Source organism: Anoplopoma fimbria, chromosome 14 (genome assembly GCF_027596085.1).
Source record: "Anoplopoma fimbria isolate UVic2021 breed Golden Eagle Sablefish chromosome 14, Afim_UVic_2022, whole genome shotgun sequence".
Lineage (NCBI taxonomy): Eukaryota > Metazoa > Chordata > Actinopteri > Perciformes > Anoplopomatidae > Anoplopoma > Anoplopoma fimbria.
The window spans coordinates 15,850,190-15,864,946 of record NC_072462.1 but is presented as its reverse complement, the minus strand read 5'-3'; the positions used below and the strand labels follow the sequence as shown (position 1 = coordinate 15,864,946).

The 14,757-nt window shown below is 40.7% G+C and overlaps 1 protein-coding gene across 3 annotated transcripts in view; it reads left to right on the top strand.

Moving 5' to 3' along the window:
* Nucleotides 1–14,757, top strand: part of LOC129102277 (WD repeat-containing protein 70) — a 38,233-nt gene that overhangs the window by 20,285 nt on the left and 3,191 nt on the right. For all 3 annotated transcript variants that reach the window (XM_054612342.1, XM_054612341.1, XM_054612343.1), the window contains exons 11-16: nucleotides 3,761–3,860; nucleotides 4,277–4,361; nucleotides 4,453–4,591; nucleotides 11,531–11,631; nucleotides 12,186–12,265; nucleotides 14,006–14,122. In XM_054612342.1, coding sequence (XP_054468317.1) covers nucleotides 3,761–3,860; nucleotides 4,277–4,361; nucleotides 4,453–4,591; nucleotides 11,531–11,631; nucleotides 12,186–12,265; nucleotides 14,006–14,122 — 622 coding nt within the window. The remainder of the gene's footprint in view (nucleotides 1–3,760; nucleotides 3,861–4,276; nucleotides 4,362–4,452; nucleotides 4,592–11,530; nucleotides 11,632–12,185; nucleotides 12,266–14,005; nucleotides 14,123–14,757) is intronic.

Below are 14,757 nucleotides of genomic sequence, written 5' to 3'. Positions count from 1 at the left end.
TTGTCCATGGTCACATGGCACAGTGGTCGTTGTGATTGACATTTGGTCCCCAATGTCTTTGTTTTAGGCTGATAAAAGAAAGTCTATTCTCAAAGTTCAGTCAGTCGCCAAGCTCCCTCAAGGTAGAGGTGTGTGAGTGTGTGAGTGTGTGAGTGTGTGAGTGTGTGAGTGTGTGAGTGTGTGAGTGTGTGAGTGTGTGAGTGAGTGAGTGAGTGAGTGAGTCTGGGTTTAATCCGAACACATTATGCTCTAGCTGCTGTTTAGTAGGCCGGAGATAGCCCGTAGCCTAGCTGTTCCACACCTGCTGTAAGATTAGAAATTTTTTACTTTTCATGTTAAATTGACCTCTTGACTTCTATTTCTCAACCAAGTCAATTTCCAAGGCAACGGAATAGGACGATAATCAAAGATTAGAAATGGGGAGAATGGATTTTTAGTCAAAAGTAATGTATGGGGAAATGGATGATGGGGAGAATCATCCCTGGAGACACGACCGAGGCTAAATGGCCAACGCATGCAAAAGTGGTTTCCATGTTATCTACAGTTCAAGGTAACCGTGTTATCTGTCTCATCCGAGTTAATAACTTCCCTCCATTTACTTACTTTGGAAGTGAAGAATGACCTCGTTTCCTTCTTAAGGAACCATAAGGACACATCAGTCATTCACCTCACGCTCCTTTCTCTCCTGCTCCCTTTGCCAGCGTTTCTCTACACTTCTCTATCTTATCTTTCTTCCACACTCTGTGCTCACTTCAAATTCCTTATCCACCTCGCCGAGTCAAAAGCCTGTATTGCTGCAATTCCCATTTTCACTGATTTATTTGCATTCCGTTTAGAATTAATGAAAATGTAGCTGTATAAAGCAAGGTTATGTTTGTTTGAGGGTTAGTAAGCCTACTTTCCAGCCTATTGCTTCATCACTGTCTTTTAATGATCGATCTCTCTAATCTGGCTGTATTCAGGTTAAAACAGGGGGAGTAAATGTGGAAGATGACACAGGCAAAGAGGCATTGCAGCTGGTACTGAAACAATTAGTTGATTATTTTGATAGTCGATTAGGTATTTCAGTCATTCATCAAGCATTAATGTAAATATATTGCTGGTGTCAGCGTATTAAATATGAGAATGTGCTGCTTTTCTTAGCTTTACATATTTGTGCATCAAAGTCTCTGACTTTTGGACTGTTGGCTGGAAAAAAACAATCTATTTAAAGACTTCACCATGGAGTCTTGGGAAAATGTGCTGGACATATTGTAGACTAAATGATTAATAAAAAGTATTTTCAGGTCAATCAATCAAATAATATTTATTCACATCTCTCTAACTCGAAATCTACAGTTAAATAAATCAAAGATTCCAAATGCTATAACTTTTTACTTGCACATAGATAATGTATACACTTAAGTTTGGCAGGCGTCAAATCAATTTTAACATTGTTGAATTTTCTTTTTCACTCTTGTTCATTGTCCACATTTTGAGTTGCTGTGTACTTTTGGATAGCTTGTCTTCTGGCTGCTCCTTTGTGTGTATGTGTGAGAGAGATAGAGAGAATGATGTCTGTGTGTGTGATGGAGGGGGGGGGGCTGTGTTATTTCCAGCCTAGAGTTGCAGATCTTGTCACACGCATACACACTCTGCTCTACAGTAGTACACCACTTGCTCAGAGTTAGCACTGAGAAGGTACATTGGACGCCTGGCCATCTTGAAAACAGCTGCTTTAACTTCTGTTTGCGGGGGGGCATTGCTGCAGTGGCTGGGATTAATTAGGAATATCTTGATGTCTTTTTAATTGGGTGTATTGTTACTTCTAATTGTTTCCAAATTGTATCTAAAATGCCAGAAACTCTTCTCCTAAAACAGTTTAAAACAACTCATTATAGTTAGTTTTTTTTTTACCCCCGTGAACTACAAAGGTGAGACTCCATTCCCTCTAGCTTTTGTAATCAGTCTGTTCTCACCTCTATAGAATGTCCTCAGCTGAAATGTCATCTAGCCTTCTTGGTTTTCAGTGATGCATGCTGATCATCACAGCCAAGTTGAGTAAGATGTCATTCTCATATACAGCAACATGCCGAGGAAATAGTTACAAGGACAGGATTATGCACGTGATGTGCCTGCAGAGACCTCGGTAACTGTGGGCTGTAAAACTCAGTGTGCAGACTACCATTTTCCCTTGTAAACTGATGTGCCTCTGTGTTTCTGCTTCAAAATGAAATGTACTCTTACATATATATTGAGAGCTTCAACTCTGTGTTATTGTCATTAGTGATTTATAATTCATTGTTTGTCTATAAGATGTCAGAAAATAATGATAAATGCACATAACCGTTTCCTGTAGTCCAAGATGATGTTCTTGAAAATGTTCTTGATTTGTGCAACCAACAGTCCGAAACTCAAAGATATTCAGATTATCATCACATAAAACAAATACAAGCAATCAGTTTGACTTTTTTTGTCAGAAAAGTGACTAATCATCAAAAAAGGTGCAGATTAATTTTCAGTGTCAGATAAATACAAATTAATTCAGATAATTAAATAATTTTAACCTCCATACCTCCTAGTTTGTAACACAGGCTTTCTGTTAAAAACTGATATCTAAGACCACGCCAGTATAATCCTGATGACATTATTATATTTATATTAGTATCACCAGATTACCTAATATTTTCACAGGTTGGGTAGTACTCCCCATTGATAGTGACTTTAATATGTAAAATTGGTGGAGTTGACCTCTACTCTTTTCAGGAATGTGTTACTTATTTACTTTCTAGCCAATTGTTTTTGGTTTAAACAGGTTTTTTCAGTCTTCTCAACCTACTGCTCTCTCCTATGCTTCTGACACATGTCCATATTTGGTACTTAGTCCCATTGGTTGTGGATATTTTGATGTGACATTAAAAAATAGTAGTTGTTACTGACCGGCCCTTGTGACACACTTGTTTAAGGATGGCTAATAATAAGAGAGAATCAAAATGCAGATGTTAGCCCAGGGCTACGGGTAAAAGAGTCTTATGTGTTTTAGTGGCTAATAAACTGCACAAAGTATGACTATTGGCATACTATGTGAGGAAGGAGCGAGGGAAAAATCATAATCTCTCAGACGGACCTAAGCTTGCCAAGGTAAATCTCTGTGGTCTAAAGAGTGCGGTGGGTGCAGTGTGTAAAGTAGCTGGTATTTTCATAAGTTGTAGTTGGCTTCATAGTTAAATATAAAATATTGGGCTCATGGAGGAAATAGAAACCGTGTGTCGTTTTGAAGACACGGATTGTGAAAAGGTCTTTTTGTTACTGCAGTTAGCAACTGAAAAGACTGCCACTGAAGCAAAACACTGTCAGTTTAATACTGCAGCACATCAGGAGATTAGAAGAGCTCTTTTTAATATTGATGAGCCGCAGTGACCAAGGCAGCGTGTTTATGGAAAAGACAGAGAGAGTCAGGGCTGCACTATTTATTAATTTTGTTCTGTAATTAATGATCAATTAAATGTGGTCTAGGTTTTCTCTGTCTCTGTAATGTCTTTTGAGTCTTGTCTGTGATCAACTGTATTTAATAAATTCTGGATTTGCTCAAGTATTTCTTATTTTGTCACTTATGCACCTATTATTTGACACAAACAGGAATGAGTCGCTTCTATCATGACTTATGTACTAGCTTTCACTTTCATAAAGACCAAGCACATCACCTGAAATATTTGACCCATTCATAGTCAGTCTTGTCTTAAACTATACCCATGCATTGTTTTTCTCTTTTTCTTCTTAGGTTCATACAAAGTTCCACTGTCGGCAAGCACACATTCCAGGATCGGACACCTCCAGCCTCGCCTTTTCCTACGATGGCATGATTCTCGCTTCACGTGGAGGTAAGAAAAAGACAGTATCCTCCGAACCCCATAGCCAGCTCATACACAAAGCCCAGCTCAAAGCAGTTTGTAGGTCCAATGCTTGCTGCCTTATCCAGTGATAGAGGAAAAGCTTCTCTCTTCCTGTGCAACATAAAAGGAACTACCGCCATCGAAACACAGAAGAGATGTATACACAGAACCACTTGAGTTCTTCTTTGATATGTGACCTAGTCAGGAGGTTTCACAAAGACAAACGGGAATAACTCGGTGCAAGAGTCCTTCTTTCAACCTATTTCTGTAATGTAAATGAAAAGTAACTCTTACCACCTTGTTGCACAGTCAAGAAAAGGCAACGTAAATAACGGTTCTACTGTGGTGACTTTCTGTAAATATCACAATTTGTAGGTAAACTGTTGTCTCCATCTATTTTCTAGGTGATGACACTCTCAAGATGTGGGATATACGTAACTTCAAGAAGCCTGTGAACGTAGCTACTGGCCTGACCAACTGCTTTTCAATGTGAGAATTTTTTACTTTCATCTCATTAACCACTGAAAACTGTGCGTGGATTATAAACTGATGATATTGTATGTGTTATTTTCTCTATTAGGACTGATTGCTGTTTTAGCCCCGATGACAAGCTTCTTGTAACGGGGACCTCTGTGAAAAGAAACGAGGGAAACGGGAAGTTGGTTTTCTTTGACCGAGCTTCCTTCCAGAAGGTCTATGAAATAGAAGTCACCAATGCAGTAAGTCCTTTCTTAATCTCCACAACCACAACTGCTGTTATTGCAAGATTCATTTTTCAACTGGTCGATATCATATTTTGGTTACAAACCAAAATGACCCGAAATAAATAGCAGTGGAAAAGAAACATAATGAATCCACAATGAAACATAATGAAACCAATGTGCATGTCATTCTGGGTTCAAACAAAACTGCAGCCTTAAAATGTTTATAGCTCCATGAGAACAAAACAACAGCCGCCTCAGGCCTCATTATGACAGCCGGACAGATTTGACTGGCCTGATATGGATATTCATTTAACTTTCTATTTAACCCAACTCCGTATTATTCCAGGTCTATAATTTTTTTGTAGTTGCTTTTATTAAATTCTAACACATAGTAGTGTGCGCCGCAGGAATTTAGAGAGACGGATCCAGAAAATCTAATATCATTAGCCCAATCCTCTGGCAGTGACGAGACATTTTCCCGTAAAATCACTATATCGCTGAAGTCGTATCACAGCAGTAAAGCAGAATAAGTATTTTTCTCCATCTTTACCTTGGATGAAAGACTGACGTGGCGGTGTTTTGGGGGGGAAAATAAGAAGGTGAGTAAAGGCAAAGGAGGAGGAAAGTTTAAAAATGGTTAGAGGCAAGCTAGGAGAAAGTGGAGTAATGTGACCTTTCTTTACTTCAAGTCATTCCCACAAAGCTTTGGCAGGACAGCTATTGACGCTTTTATATGCCTTTGACTTACATTTCAAATTAAATTATCTACGGACACAATCTGCATGTTCCATTCACATGCGCTACACTGTCAAACACGTTAGCATAATATGCACTTTACTAATCCTCCCTTCTCAGAAATCCATTTGGGCAGGGCAACCAGCCATAGGTGCTGAAATGGAGGGCAGAGGTGCTGTCTTCAGTAGAAATACTTTTTTTCTTTTTTTTTTTTGCTTCCTGCTCCTCCTCTGTCTCTCCCTTTTCAACAGATTTAGCACTGTGTATCTGTAGTCATAACACTGAGGTCTGACTGAGGCTAATGGCTTCTAACTTGGTCCCCCTGGCTAAGACATGACACTTTTAAATCAGCCACTGACTGAACGTGTTGCAGACAGGGGGGAAGAGACAAAAGCTGTGTTTGTGTGTCTATGCATCCCTCTGTCCTGCCAGCCAGCTGCTGTTAGCTTGCAAACCTTGGCACAGCATCGACACTAAGTGCACAACCCGCGGCACAGTTGCACTAACTGAGGGGAGGGTGGGCTGTGTTTAGTTGACCCATTTAATCTGAGATTTTAACTTAAATTGAAAACTAATTTGAATCTATTGTAATTTCCTTACCTAGATATGATTTTAGAGTAATTAAAGATGTTAATTAAATATAAAAGGGGAACTGTTGAATTCAAAGTTGAAGGTGAGCACGTCAAGTTCTCACGAGCAAGTTAGAATTAAGAATTATGTTAAAACAGAATTGACTGAGTTCTGTGTTTACCTTGATGACTAAAAGCGCTAAGAAAAGCATCTTTAGCAATAATATATAATTAAAGTCAGTACCTTGGTTTATCTTCATTCAGGAACAACAACGATCTGTCTCGCAGTAGTAGTTGTTTTTCAAAATTAAAACCACATGTTCTTGATTCTGTAGGTGATGTTGCCAGTCTGTATTTGTCCTCTCCTCTCTCCTCTCCTCCAATCAAAGTACACTTGACTTTTGAATGTTTAGTATTAATGGTGTCACTAAAAGACAATAGGTGGTATTATTAATCTGCACAACATCTTAATTATGGAGGTCTGTCATCTAGATCAAGCATAGGTCAGCATCACATGTTTAGTTTAAGCTCTTCCTGCAGAGTCTACATGAAGAGAATTAGCTGTAACATTTGCAACACTTTCACTGCGGTGATGATATCGCTATAGGCAGCATCAAAGAAAGACCTCGGACACTTTGGGTCAAAGATTCCGTAAAGAACTTAACAGCAACATTAACATTTCGAGCAAATTTTTCCCATTGGCCTTTCACTCGTTCCGCCATCTGCCATTGTAAAAAAAACCTCTGAAAGCTTTAGCTCACTTTCACTGGAAGGACAGAAAAAGCTCTTCCTGTCTGCTCACTCTTTCTGCTGCACAGAAATCCAGCAGATTTCCCACAAATTCCCACCCAGTGCCACATAAAAACAATGCAGTCTAGAAACAGTACAGGCTGCCAATCGCCTTGGCAATGGTTTTATTTGTTTTAATTACATCCTCTTAAAATGTATATGGTAATGATTAAAATACGTTAAAACGCTTCGTTCCTCAAAGGAACTACAGCTATGTAGTCTATGAAAATGTCCTTTGAAGCCTTTCACCTATTTGAACAGTTTCTTGCCGTCATATTATGTCATTTAATTTCCTCTGTGTACATAAAAGCTTTGATATGTATCAAAACATGAGCTGGCTGTCCACATGGATGGCCAGGTCCTCAGAGAAAATACACGTAGTGGAGAATCTTTCTTTTACATGATGGAAATATAATAGGTGTCAGTTAAGGGTAATAATCATCACTCGTTGAGAACTGAGATCAATTACTTAAATATAGCATATATAAATGTTTTTGTGTTGTTGCCATTTTGGCATTATTTGGGCCAATGTTAAAATAAAGAGGTAAAGAAAAGCATGTACACTGAGACATTTTAAGAGAAATGGTTACAGTTAGCAGCCAGATTGCCCAGACTACTTTGATCCACATTTTTGGGTTGGTGCCTTTTATAGTATTTTACTGTATGTTCACATTTGATTGTTCTCGTGAAATTCATCCTCCCCTCAACCCAGTAATGGCGGCAAATTACAATTTCCGGGTCGGTCACTTGATGGGCCCAACAAGACTTTTTCCGAAAGATTTTGGAATAGCCTTTAACTCAGTGGGAACTGTTTTGAGGTGAATCAACTTCCCAGTACAAACACTTCAAACGTCCTTATTTAAATCATTAGGTTCTAAAAGTTGTAAAATGCACTAATATCCAAATTCAGAAATATTCTGTTCCTTTGTTCACGTGAATGACTTGAGATCAAGGCTGGACAAATACTGGGAGGCGGGCTTAAAGAAAACGATAGTGCGCTTATTCTATTGGCCGCATGCGTAAGATCCGTTTAAAAAAAATAAATAAATCAGAATTCTATACTTGGTAGTCAAACTTTTTTTGGCTTCATGTGCCACTGAGGAACTTTCATAGGTATCCTGTATCCAATTCCCTTTATACATCCATGCTCCCAACCCGCTGACCATTACTCTAACAATCGAAGTGTATCTTTATCACCCACGCCGATTGGTATCAGTAGCTTTAAACCCCTTTTCTAAAATATAAATTTGATTCAGTGAAATTTAGTTTTGCAGCAGATCAGTTATTTCTGGTTGACATGCACTCAGTGAACCTGATGAATGTGCTATTTACTATGTTTACATCAACCGTCTGCTTCTCGGATGGCCAAAGAATTTAAGTGCAGTCTTTATAAAGTGGCGTACCAGGCAGGCGAGTGAAAGAAAGGGCCACCAATCATTTCTAACTAAACAGTCTACATAACCCCAGACCTGGATACTTGGGTATACCCGGGAGCAGAGGCTGTTTTAGGTCCATTTGGTAAATACTTCAGACACTCTGAAGCTTATCTTAGTTCACCAAAAGGGGCAGAAACTAGGTGAGACCATGCTGACTATCAAAAGGATTGAGCTCTTTGCTTGATTTCAAATGGAACTTAAACCTGCAGCCGTCATGCACTTCCTGTAAACGCGTGCCTATAGTTCTGTGTGCTGTATGTATGAATGTCTTCACATCTCAGCTTGCATGCATGTGTATATCATCTGGTATTTTGTGATCGTCTGTACTCTGCAAATCCAGCATGGACCTTGGTTGCATCTTTGTCCTTAATTTCCTGTCATCTTTCCACTATTGTTATGTGATAACAGCATGAAAATTGCCTCCAAAGATATTTTATCCAAAGTGTGAAGCTGCTGCGCCAGATTGTCATCTCTGCATTAATAACCTTATTAAATGAATGGGTAATGGACAGATTTTACTGATTTGACATTTCGTACTATTTCAGGTCTTAAGCCTTGGAGAACAATGTATATTTTCACTGACCAAAAATAAATATTGGTGCACTCAACTTATAGTCACAAAGTTATTTGTAGTTACAGCCTCACTATCTTACACATAGGAGAATGATCTTAATCAGATCTATTCAGTGACAGATTTTTAAATCTGGCTTTTGATCTTTACTCAGTGATAGCCAAAATCCTGAGTATCTGTTTTGGGATGGGTGAAAGTGGCGACAGAACCCCCCTAATATGATATTCTTATGCTTGGTATTTGAGCATTTTCATGCCTGATATCCAGTTTGACTTGCATACCTAAGATTCAGGAGTGCAGCTCAAGAATCCTTCATTAGCCCTATTTATAAAAAATGTTAAGGGGGTCACCTTCAATAGTTGCTCTTTGCCCCCTCTACATCTACCACCTCATGCTTGATAGCTCTTATCAAACAGTGGGCTGCTCCTGGTGCCATGCTCTTCAGGGAGGCGTTTAATACAAAAGGCCCACCTTTCATCCTCAATAAGAGCAGCCAAGCTTGAAAGGTAGAAGGGAGGCCTTAACTATGTTCTTTCTTGTGCATCTTACCAAAGTAAATATTGCATGATGTAAGAAGCCAGTTGTTCCAGTAAGGCAGTTCCTACTAATTACAGATTTCTCAGACATGTGCCCACTCAGTGTGTAGCTGAGGTGATAAGTCTAGAGTTCTCCTTTCTCCTACTGAATCCAGTTGGCCCGTGTAGCCAAGCTAGTCAGAAGCTTTGCACATGTGGATCAACTCACCAGCGACTAAACAAGGAACACAGCTGCGACGCTTGTGTCCCATTAGTGCTGCATAACTTTATTTCATAATCATCGTACATATTTGGGGCGAGTGGCTGTTGTCTTATTTATCCCTAATCAGATTTAGGTATTTTAATCTGACGGGACGTAGAAGGCTGCTACTGGAGAAACGCACTGATTAAAGTTTCCTCCTTCATAATGTGATGTAATTTTGTGGACGTGAAACGTAAACAGGGGTTCCTAGAGTATAAACATGCTGCTCTGAATATCTGGAAAGCAGTTTTACTGTTGGACTGGACTGAGCTGTGCTTGGCTCTGGGCTTCTCAGTGGATCCAGCTGGGGTGGGCCCCACTGAGCAGCTCCGTTTCAGGCTGCTCTGTTTGACTTGTTTCACTGCTGACGGATTGATTTGTTTGGGGCTGAAGTGGTTATTTTCTGAACTTGGCTGGGCTGCAGTTACCTGGTTGGGATGTTTTTGGTTTTGCTGCCTGATTTGGGTCATGCTATGTTGTGGTGCCGTACTGTGTATGGGGTGAATTCTTCAACATTTGACAGTACCTGTCTGTGTTGCTGTAGTTACGCTGATGGGGCAATTTATAACCCATTAGACATTTAAACTGAGGCACATTCACTGTGGGTGGACATCAATTGATGATGGATGCATGTTGATACATGTTTTTAAAAGTGTTGAGCGTTCTATGGGGAGAAATGGCTCCCTTAGGACAAATTCAGCAGATTTTCACAGTTCAGAATTATTTGTCTAATTAACAGTTTTTATGCTAAGATGACAAAGAGCAAACATATATTTAAGTCTGTGCTCATCAAGTCATTTATTCAAATTATTTATTTAATACATGGTGTCATCTATCTATCAGTGTATTAATGTGCGACTCATGTTAAGCACATCCTGTTTAAAGCATTTTCCAGATCTGTCCATCAATTACAGCCGGCTCATGATCTGGTTGAGCAGATTAACCCTCATCTGTCCCATGAGCTACACACCAGCGAGCAGTTGGTCTGACAGTGTAGATACAGAATGTATGTGTGTGTATAAGGTTAGTGTAAACTTGAAGCACATTGTGAGTGAATTTAAGAGTCTTAATTATGTTGGAACATGATTATTTTGTTTAAGTGCATTTATAGACATGGTAAGATATATATTGGTTGGATGTTTTGTTCTATATGATCACATAACGTTTTTTTTCATAGTTTTAATATTGTAATATTAAGGTAAAATCAGCAACTAACCATGCTTACATTTTCTCTATGCACATGTCTGCACAAGTCCATGTCTTCATAATTGTGTGTGTGTGTGTGTGTGTGTGTGTGTGTGTGTGTGTGTGTGTGTGTGTGTGTGTGTGTGTGTGTGTGTGTGTGTGTGTGTGTGTGTGTGTGTGTGTGTGTGTGTGTGTGTGTGTGTGTGTGTGTGCTGTGTGTGTGATAAAGACTCCTTCCCATGGTATCCTGGTGGGAAGCTGAACAGCTGGGCGCTAAGCAGCTTTCACCGTCACAGAATCTGGACGTCCCAGTCGTAGACATACCCACCCCCATCCTGTGCCCCTGTCATAGACCCCCCCCCCCCCCCCGTTTGCCTACTCTGTTCCACATAAAGAAAAGCGCTCAAAAATTCCATGCAACTACAGGACATCCACAACCACACCAAATACATATAGATGTGCATACTTAAACACATGTCGTCACCGGAGGTTGTGAGGCTTTAATAATGTGTGTGAACAAAAGAGGCTCCACTGCAGGGAGTCCAGCTCTCCACTGTGGCTCACATATCACAGAATGAACAGAGAGTCTTCATCACTGTCCGACCACTGTGTGTGCATTTCTCTCTGTACTCCTCTTTTGCTCTCTGTCTCTCTCTCTCTCTCTCACATACACACACACCTCTGGATAAATGTGGTCACATTTGCCTATTGGCACTGGGCCATCTGTCACACACAGACTGAGGGATCCGGCCCTTATCCCAACAACCAAATATAGTCAACTAGACCAGCAGAGCACGCTGGGACTGATCCCCACTGTACCACAAGGGACCTGGGTCATACACTGACAATACTTAATACAATAGAATATGAGTGTTACCTTTTGTTATTACAGAGTGTCGTCCGCTGTCTGTGGCACCCAAAACTTAACCAGGTAATGGTGGGAACCGGAAATGGACTGGCCAAGGTCTACTATGACCCTGTTAAAAGCCACAGGTACGTTCAGTTTATATATAAGGCTGGTGTTATTTTACCTTTGTTGTTGCAGACAATTCCCCTGAAGGAGACTAAAAACAACAATGAATTTATCCTTACACTTATTGTATGTGTAGCCAAAGCCTAGCACAACTTTCTATTGTTGACCAAAAACTATTAAGAACACATGTAGGAGCCATACTGTTGCAATAGTTAACATATGCGTTCACTGCCATCAACACACTGTAAACACAGTGTAAATATGAGCATGCAAGTTCATTATCTGTCTCTGTGTGAGTCAAACCAAATACCTTCATGGAATTATTTATTTTTGTACTCAATATAACAATCACAGTGATTATGACTCTTATTAAGCATTTTTGTTGTTGTTTTTGAAAACAATTGAGCTCTGCGGCACAAAAGCATAAGCAATAATAGCCTGTGGATGCAAAGAATTGTCATTGTCCGTTTAAGTCTGTTTAAAAAAAACAAAAAACAATGATCATCCCTGATCTCTTGTTTTCTTTATGATGCGTTCAAAAAGCCTAATTTGTAACGCACTGTCTCTTTTCCAGAGGGGCTAAGCTGTGTGTAGTGAAGAGCCAGCGGAAGGAGAGACAAGCAGAGACGCTAACACAAGATTACATCATCACACGTAAGTTCTGCCATGCCTGTTCAAACACTCACAATCTGTTTCATTCATACCTTTTAAGAATAATATAATTTGCCGATTTGTGGCACGTAATTCCCCGCTCTCTTGCCTCGGCGTGCATGGCCTTTGTAACAGTAAACAATTACTGAAGCAATTAACGTGGAGTGCCTTTCTCAAAGCCCTCCAGCAGTTTAGTCCACCTTGAGCCACTAACCCATCTGCTCTTCACATGATAAGGCACTGCGTGTTTTTAACAAGAGAGAAACATCCCCAAAACAATGGTGGCCATCTTCCAAGTGCATGATGTGACAAGTGGACCATAGTCTAAGAATCCTCTTTCTTGGTAATAAAGAACAAAAATACCAACCCCTTGTTTACGTGCTGCCTTTCTCTTGCTTCTCTCACACACACATACCGAGGGCTTTGCAAGGAATGAGAGTATATAGGTCTTTCACAGAACCATTAGCTGATGGAGCAGGGTGTGGATGAGTGGATCGACAGCCGCAGGGCTCCGTGCCACGCGGCAGCCATGTGGTCTGCAGTCATGCCGGATCACGCAGGGGACAGCCGCCTCGCCCACCCCTGCCGGCGTGATCTCCGGCTTGTCCAAACCACACACACACACACACACACACACACACACGCACACGCGCACACAGATAAACACACACAGACTACCCCCCTACCTGTCATCCTGTCATATCACCAGCACACGAGGCTGTCATCTCTTTACTGCGTGCCTCATGCTCCTTTGCCCCCACACTAAAGTCATGAACCTACACCAACAGAATAGCTGCTGACACATCGTCCCTGATTGGCTGCCAAGACTCAATTCTGACGACATTTATTGTTTGGGCTACCGCAGCCTCTTCAGATACCTCATGTGATTTCATCGCCATGCCAACAGGGTGTGAAATAGGCTTGCGTTTGACTGCCACTAGCAGCGAGTGACGCACTTGATGCCCCGGCACTGGAAAATTAGAGGGGACAGGAAGCAAGTGATGGCCCATTGAGAAAAGCGAGGGAATCTGTTAACAGTAACCTTTTTGCTTAATGTAGCGTGGAGGAGAAGAATTAACACTGAACAGCGACAGGGCTCCTGAATGGAAAATCACTTTATCTAGCCCTTTACTAAAGTGTCTCTTTGTAACCCCCGAGGATAAGAGCAGAGCATACACTCACTTTACACAAACACAAATGCTGGCTCTCTCTCTTTCTGTCACACGCGCACGCACACAGTCTCTCCTTCTGACACACCTTTTAGAACACTATTTCACACTTACTCATGTACATGTTCACTCACACACTCGTGGATTTAAGTGCTGGGGGCCTTTATTGTGATAGTGTTCACAAAAGTGTGAAGAGTGGCCGAGTGATTGTCTCATTCTAAACATGGGGGATATAATGAATATGTTGGTGTGCACTATGGCAGAAAGAGTACACAAGAGGAGAGATCCTGCCAGAGCTCAACAGGTGTGTGAGTGGGTATTTTGGCGTAAATGGTGCTTATCTCCTGCAAGGTGTAGTAGTGGGTCAGATTGTGTTTCTGCATTTGCTGTATACAACCACCGGCAAATCTCAGCTTTGCATTCTGTCTTTATTTAGCAACGTAGCACTTTACATGAGCTACAAACACTGCACATATTGCCAGGTGCCCTGTCTGCTTATTTGTGCGGCTGTGTTATGTGATCTTGCAGTTACCTTAGCAACTTGATTATACTTGTTTACCCTGTGTGTCTCCAGCTCATGCCTTACCCATGTTCAGAGAGGCCCGGCAGCGGAGTACACGAAAACAGCTGGAGAAGGACCGTCTTGATCCAAGGAAATCCCACAAACCCGAGCCTCCTGTGTCAGGACCAGGTGAAGTGCATTTTTTTTTTTTTTTTTGTGGCTTTTATTAGTGCATGAATATCACAGAATAAACAAAATAACAAGAAAATACAGGTTACAGGAAATGCATGCAATAGCGTGTACAATGAATATTCCTGGAAGACCAAACAAAAACAAATAATGATCAAAATCAAAAACACTCAATAAACACTGCCAATGGAATATGAGGGTAGTAACGAGGTAAAGCTAGCGTTCTACCGTTGTTTTTCAAAGCGTATTACTAGTCATGTTCTCGACTGGATGATTACATGATTCTGTTTGAGGCAGATGTACAAATCCACACAGTTGATGATGTGTTCGGTGTTATGCAATCCGGCTGAAGTCAAGAGCTACAACAGCACTGTTCCCACTTGGCCTCTCAAAGATTCATTGTAGGCTGCTGTTGCCTCACATATCTTTAACTGCTGGGTCATTATGATGCATTGTGAACTTTCTCTTGGACCCACGGTCAGTCTGTTTTTATTGTTACCTTAATACACACCGAGATGCCAGACAACATTTCCTGCTTCATAAGGTTCCAGCTGGCTCATTGCTGCTATTTTATTGGGGGTTTTTTTCACTTTCACTCACTTATTCCTTCAGCACCAATGTACTTAAAGCAATCT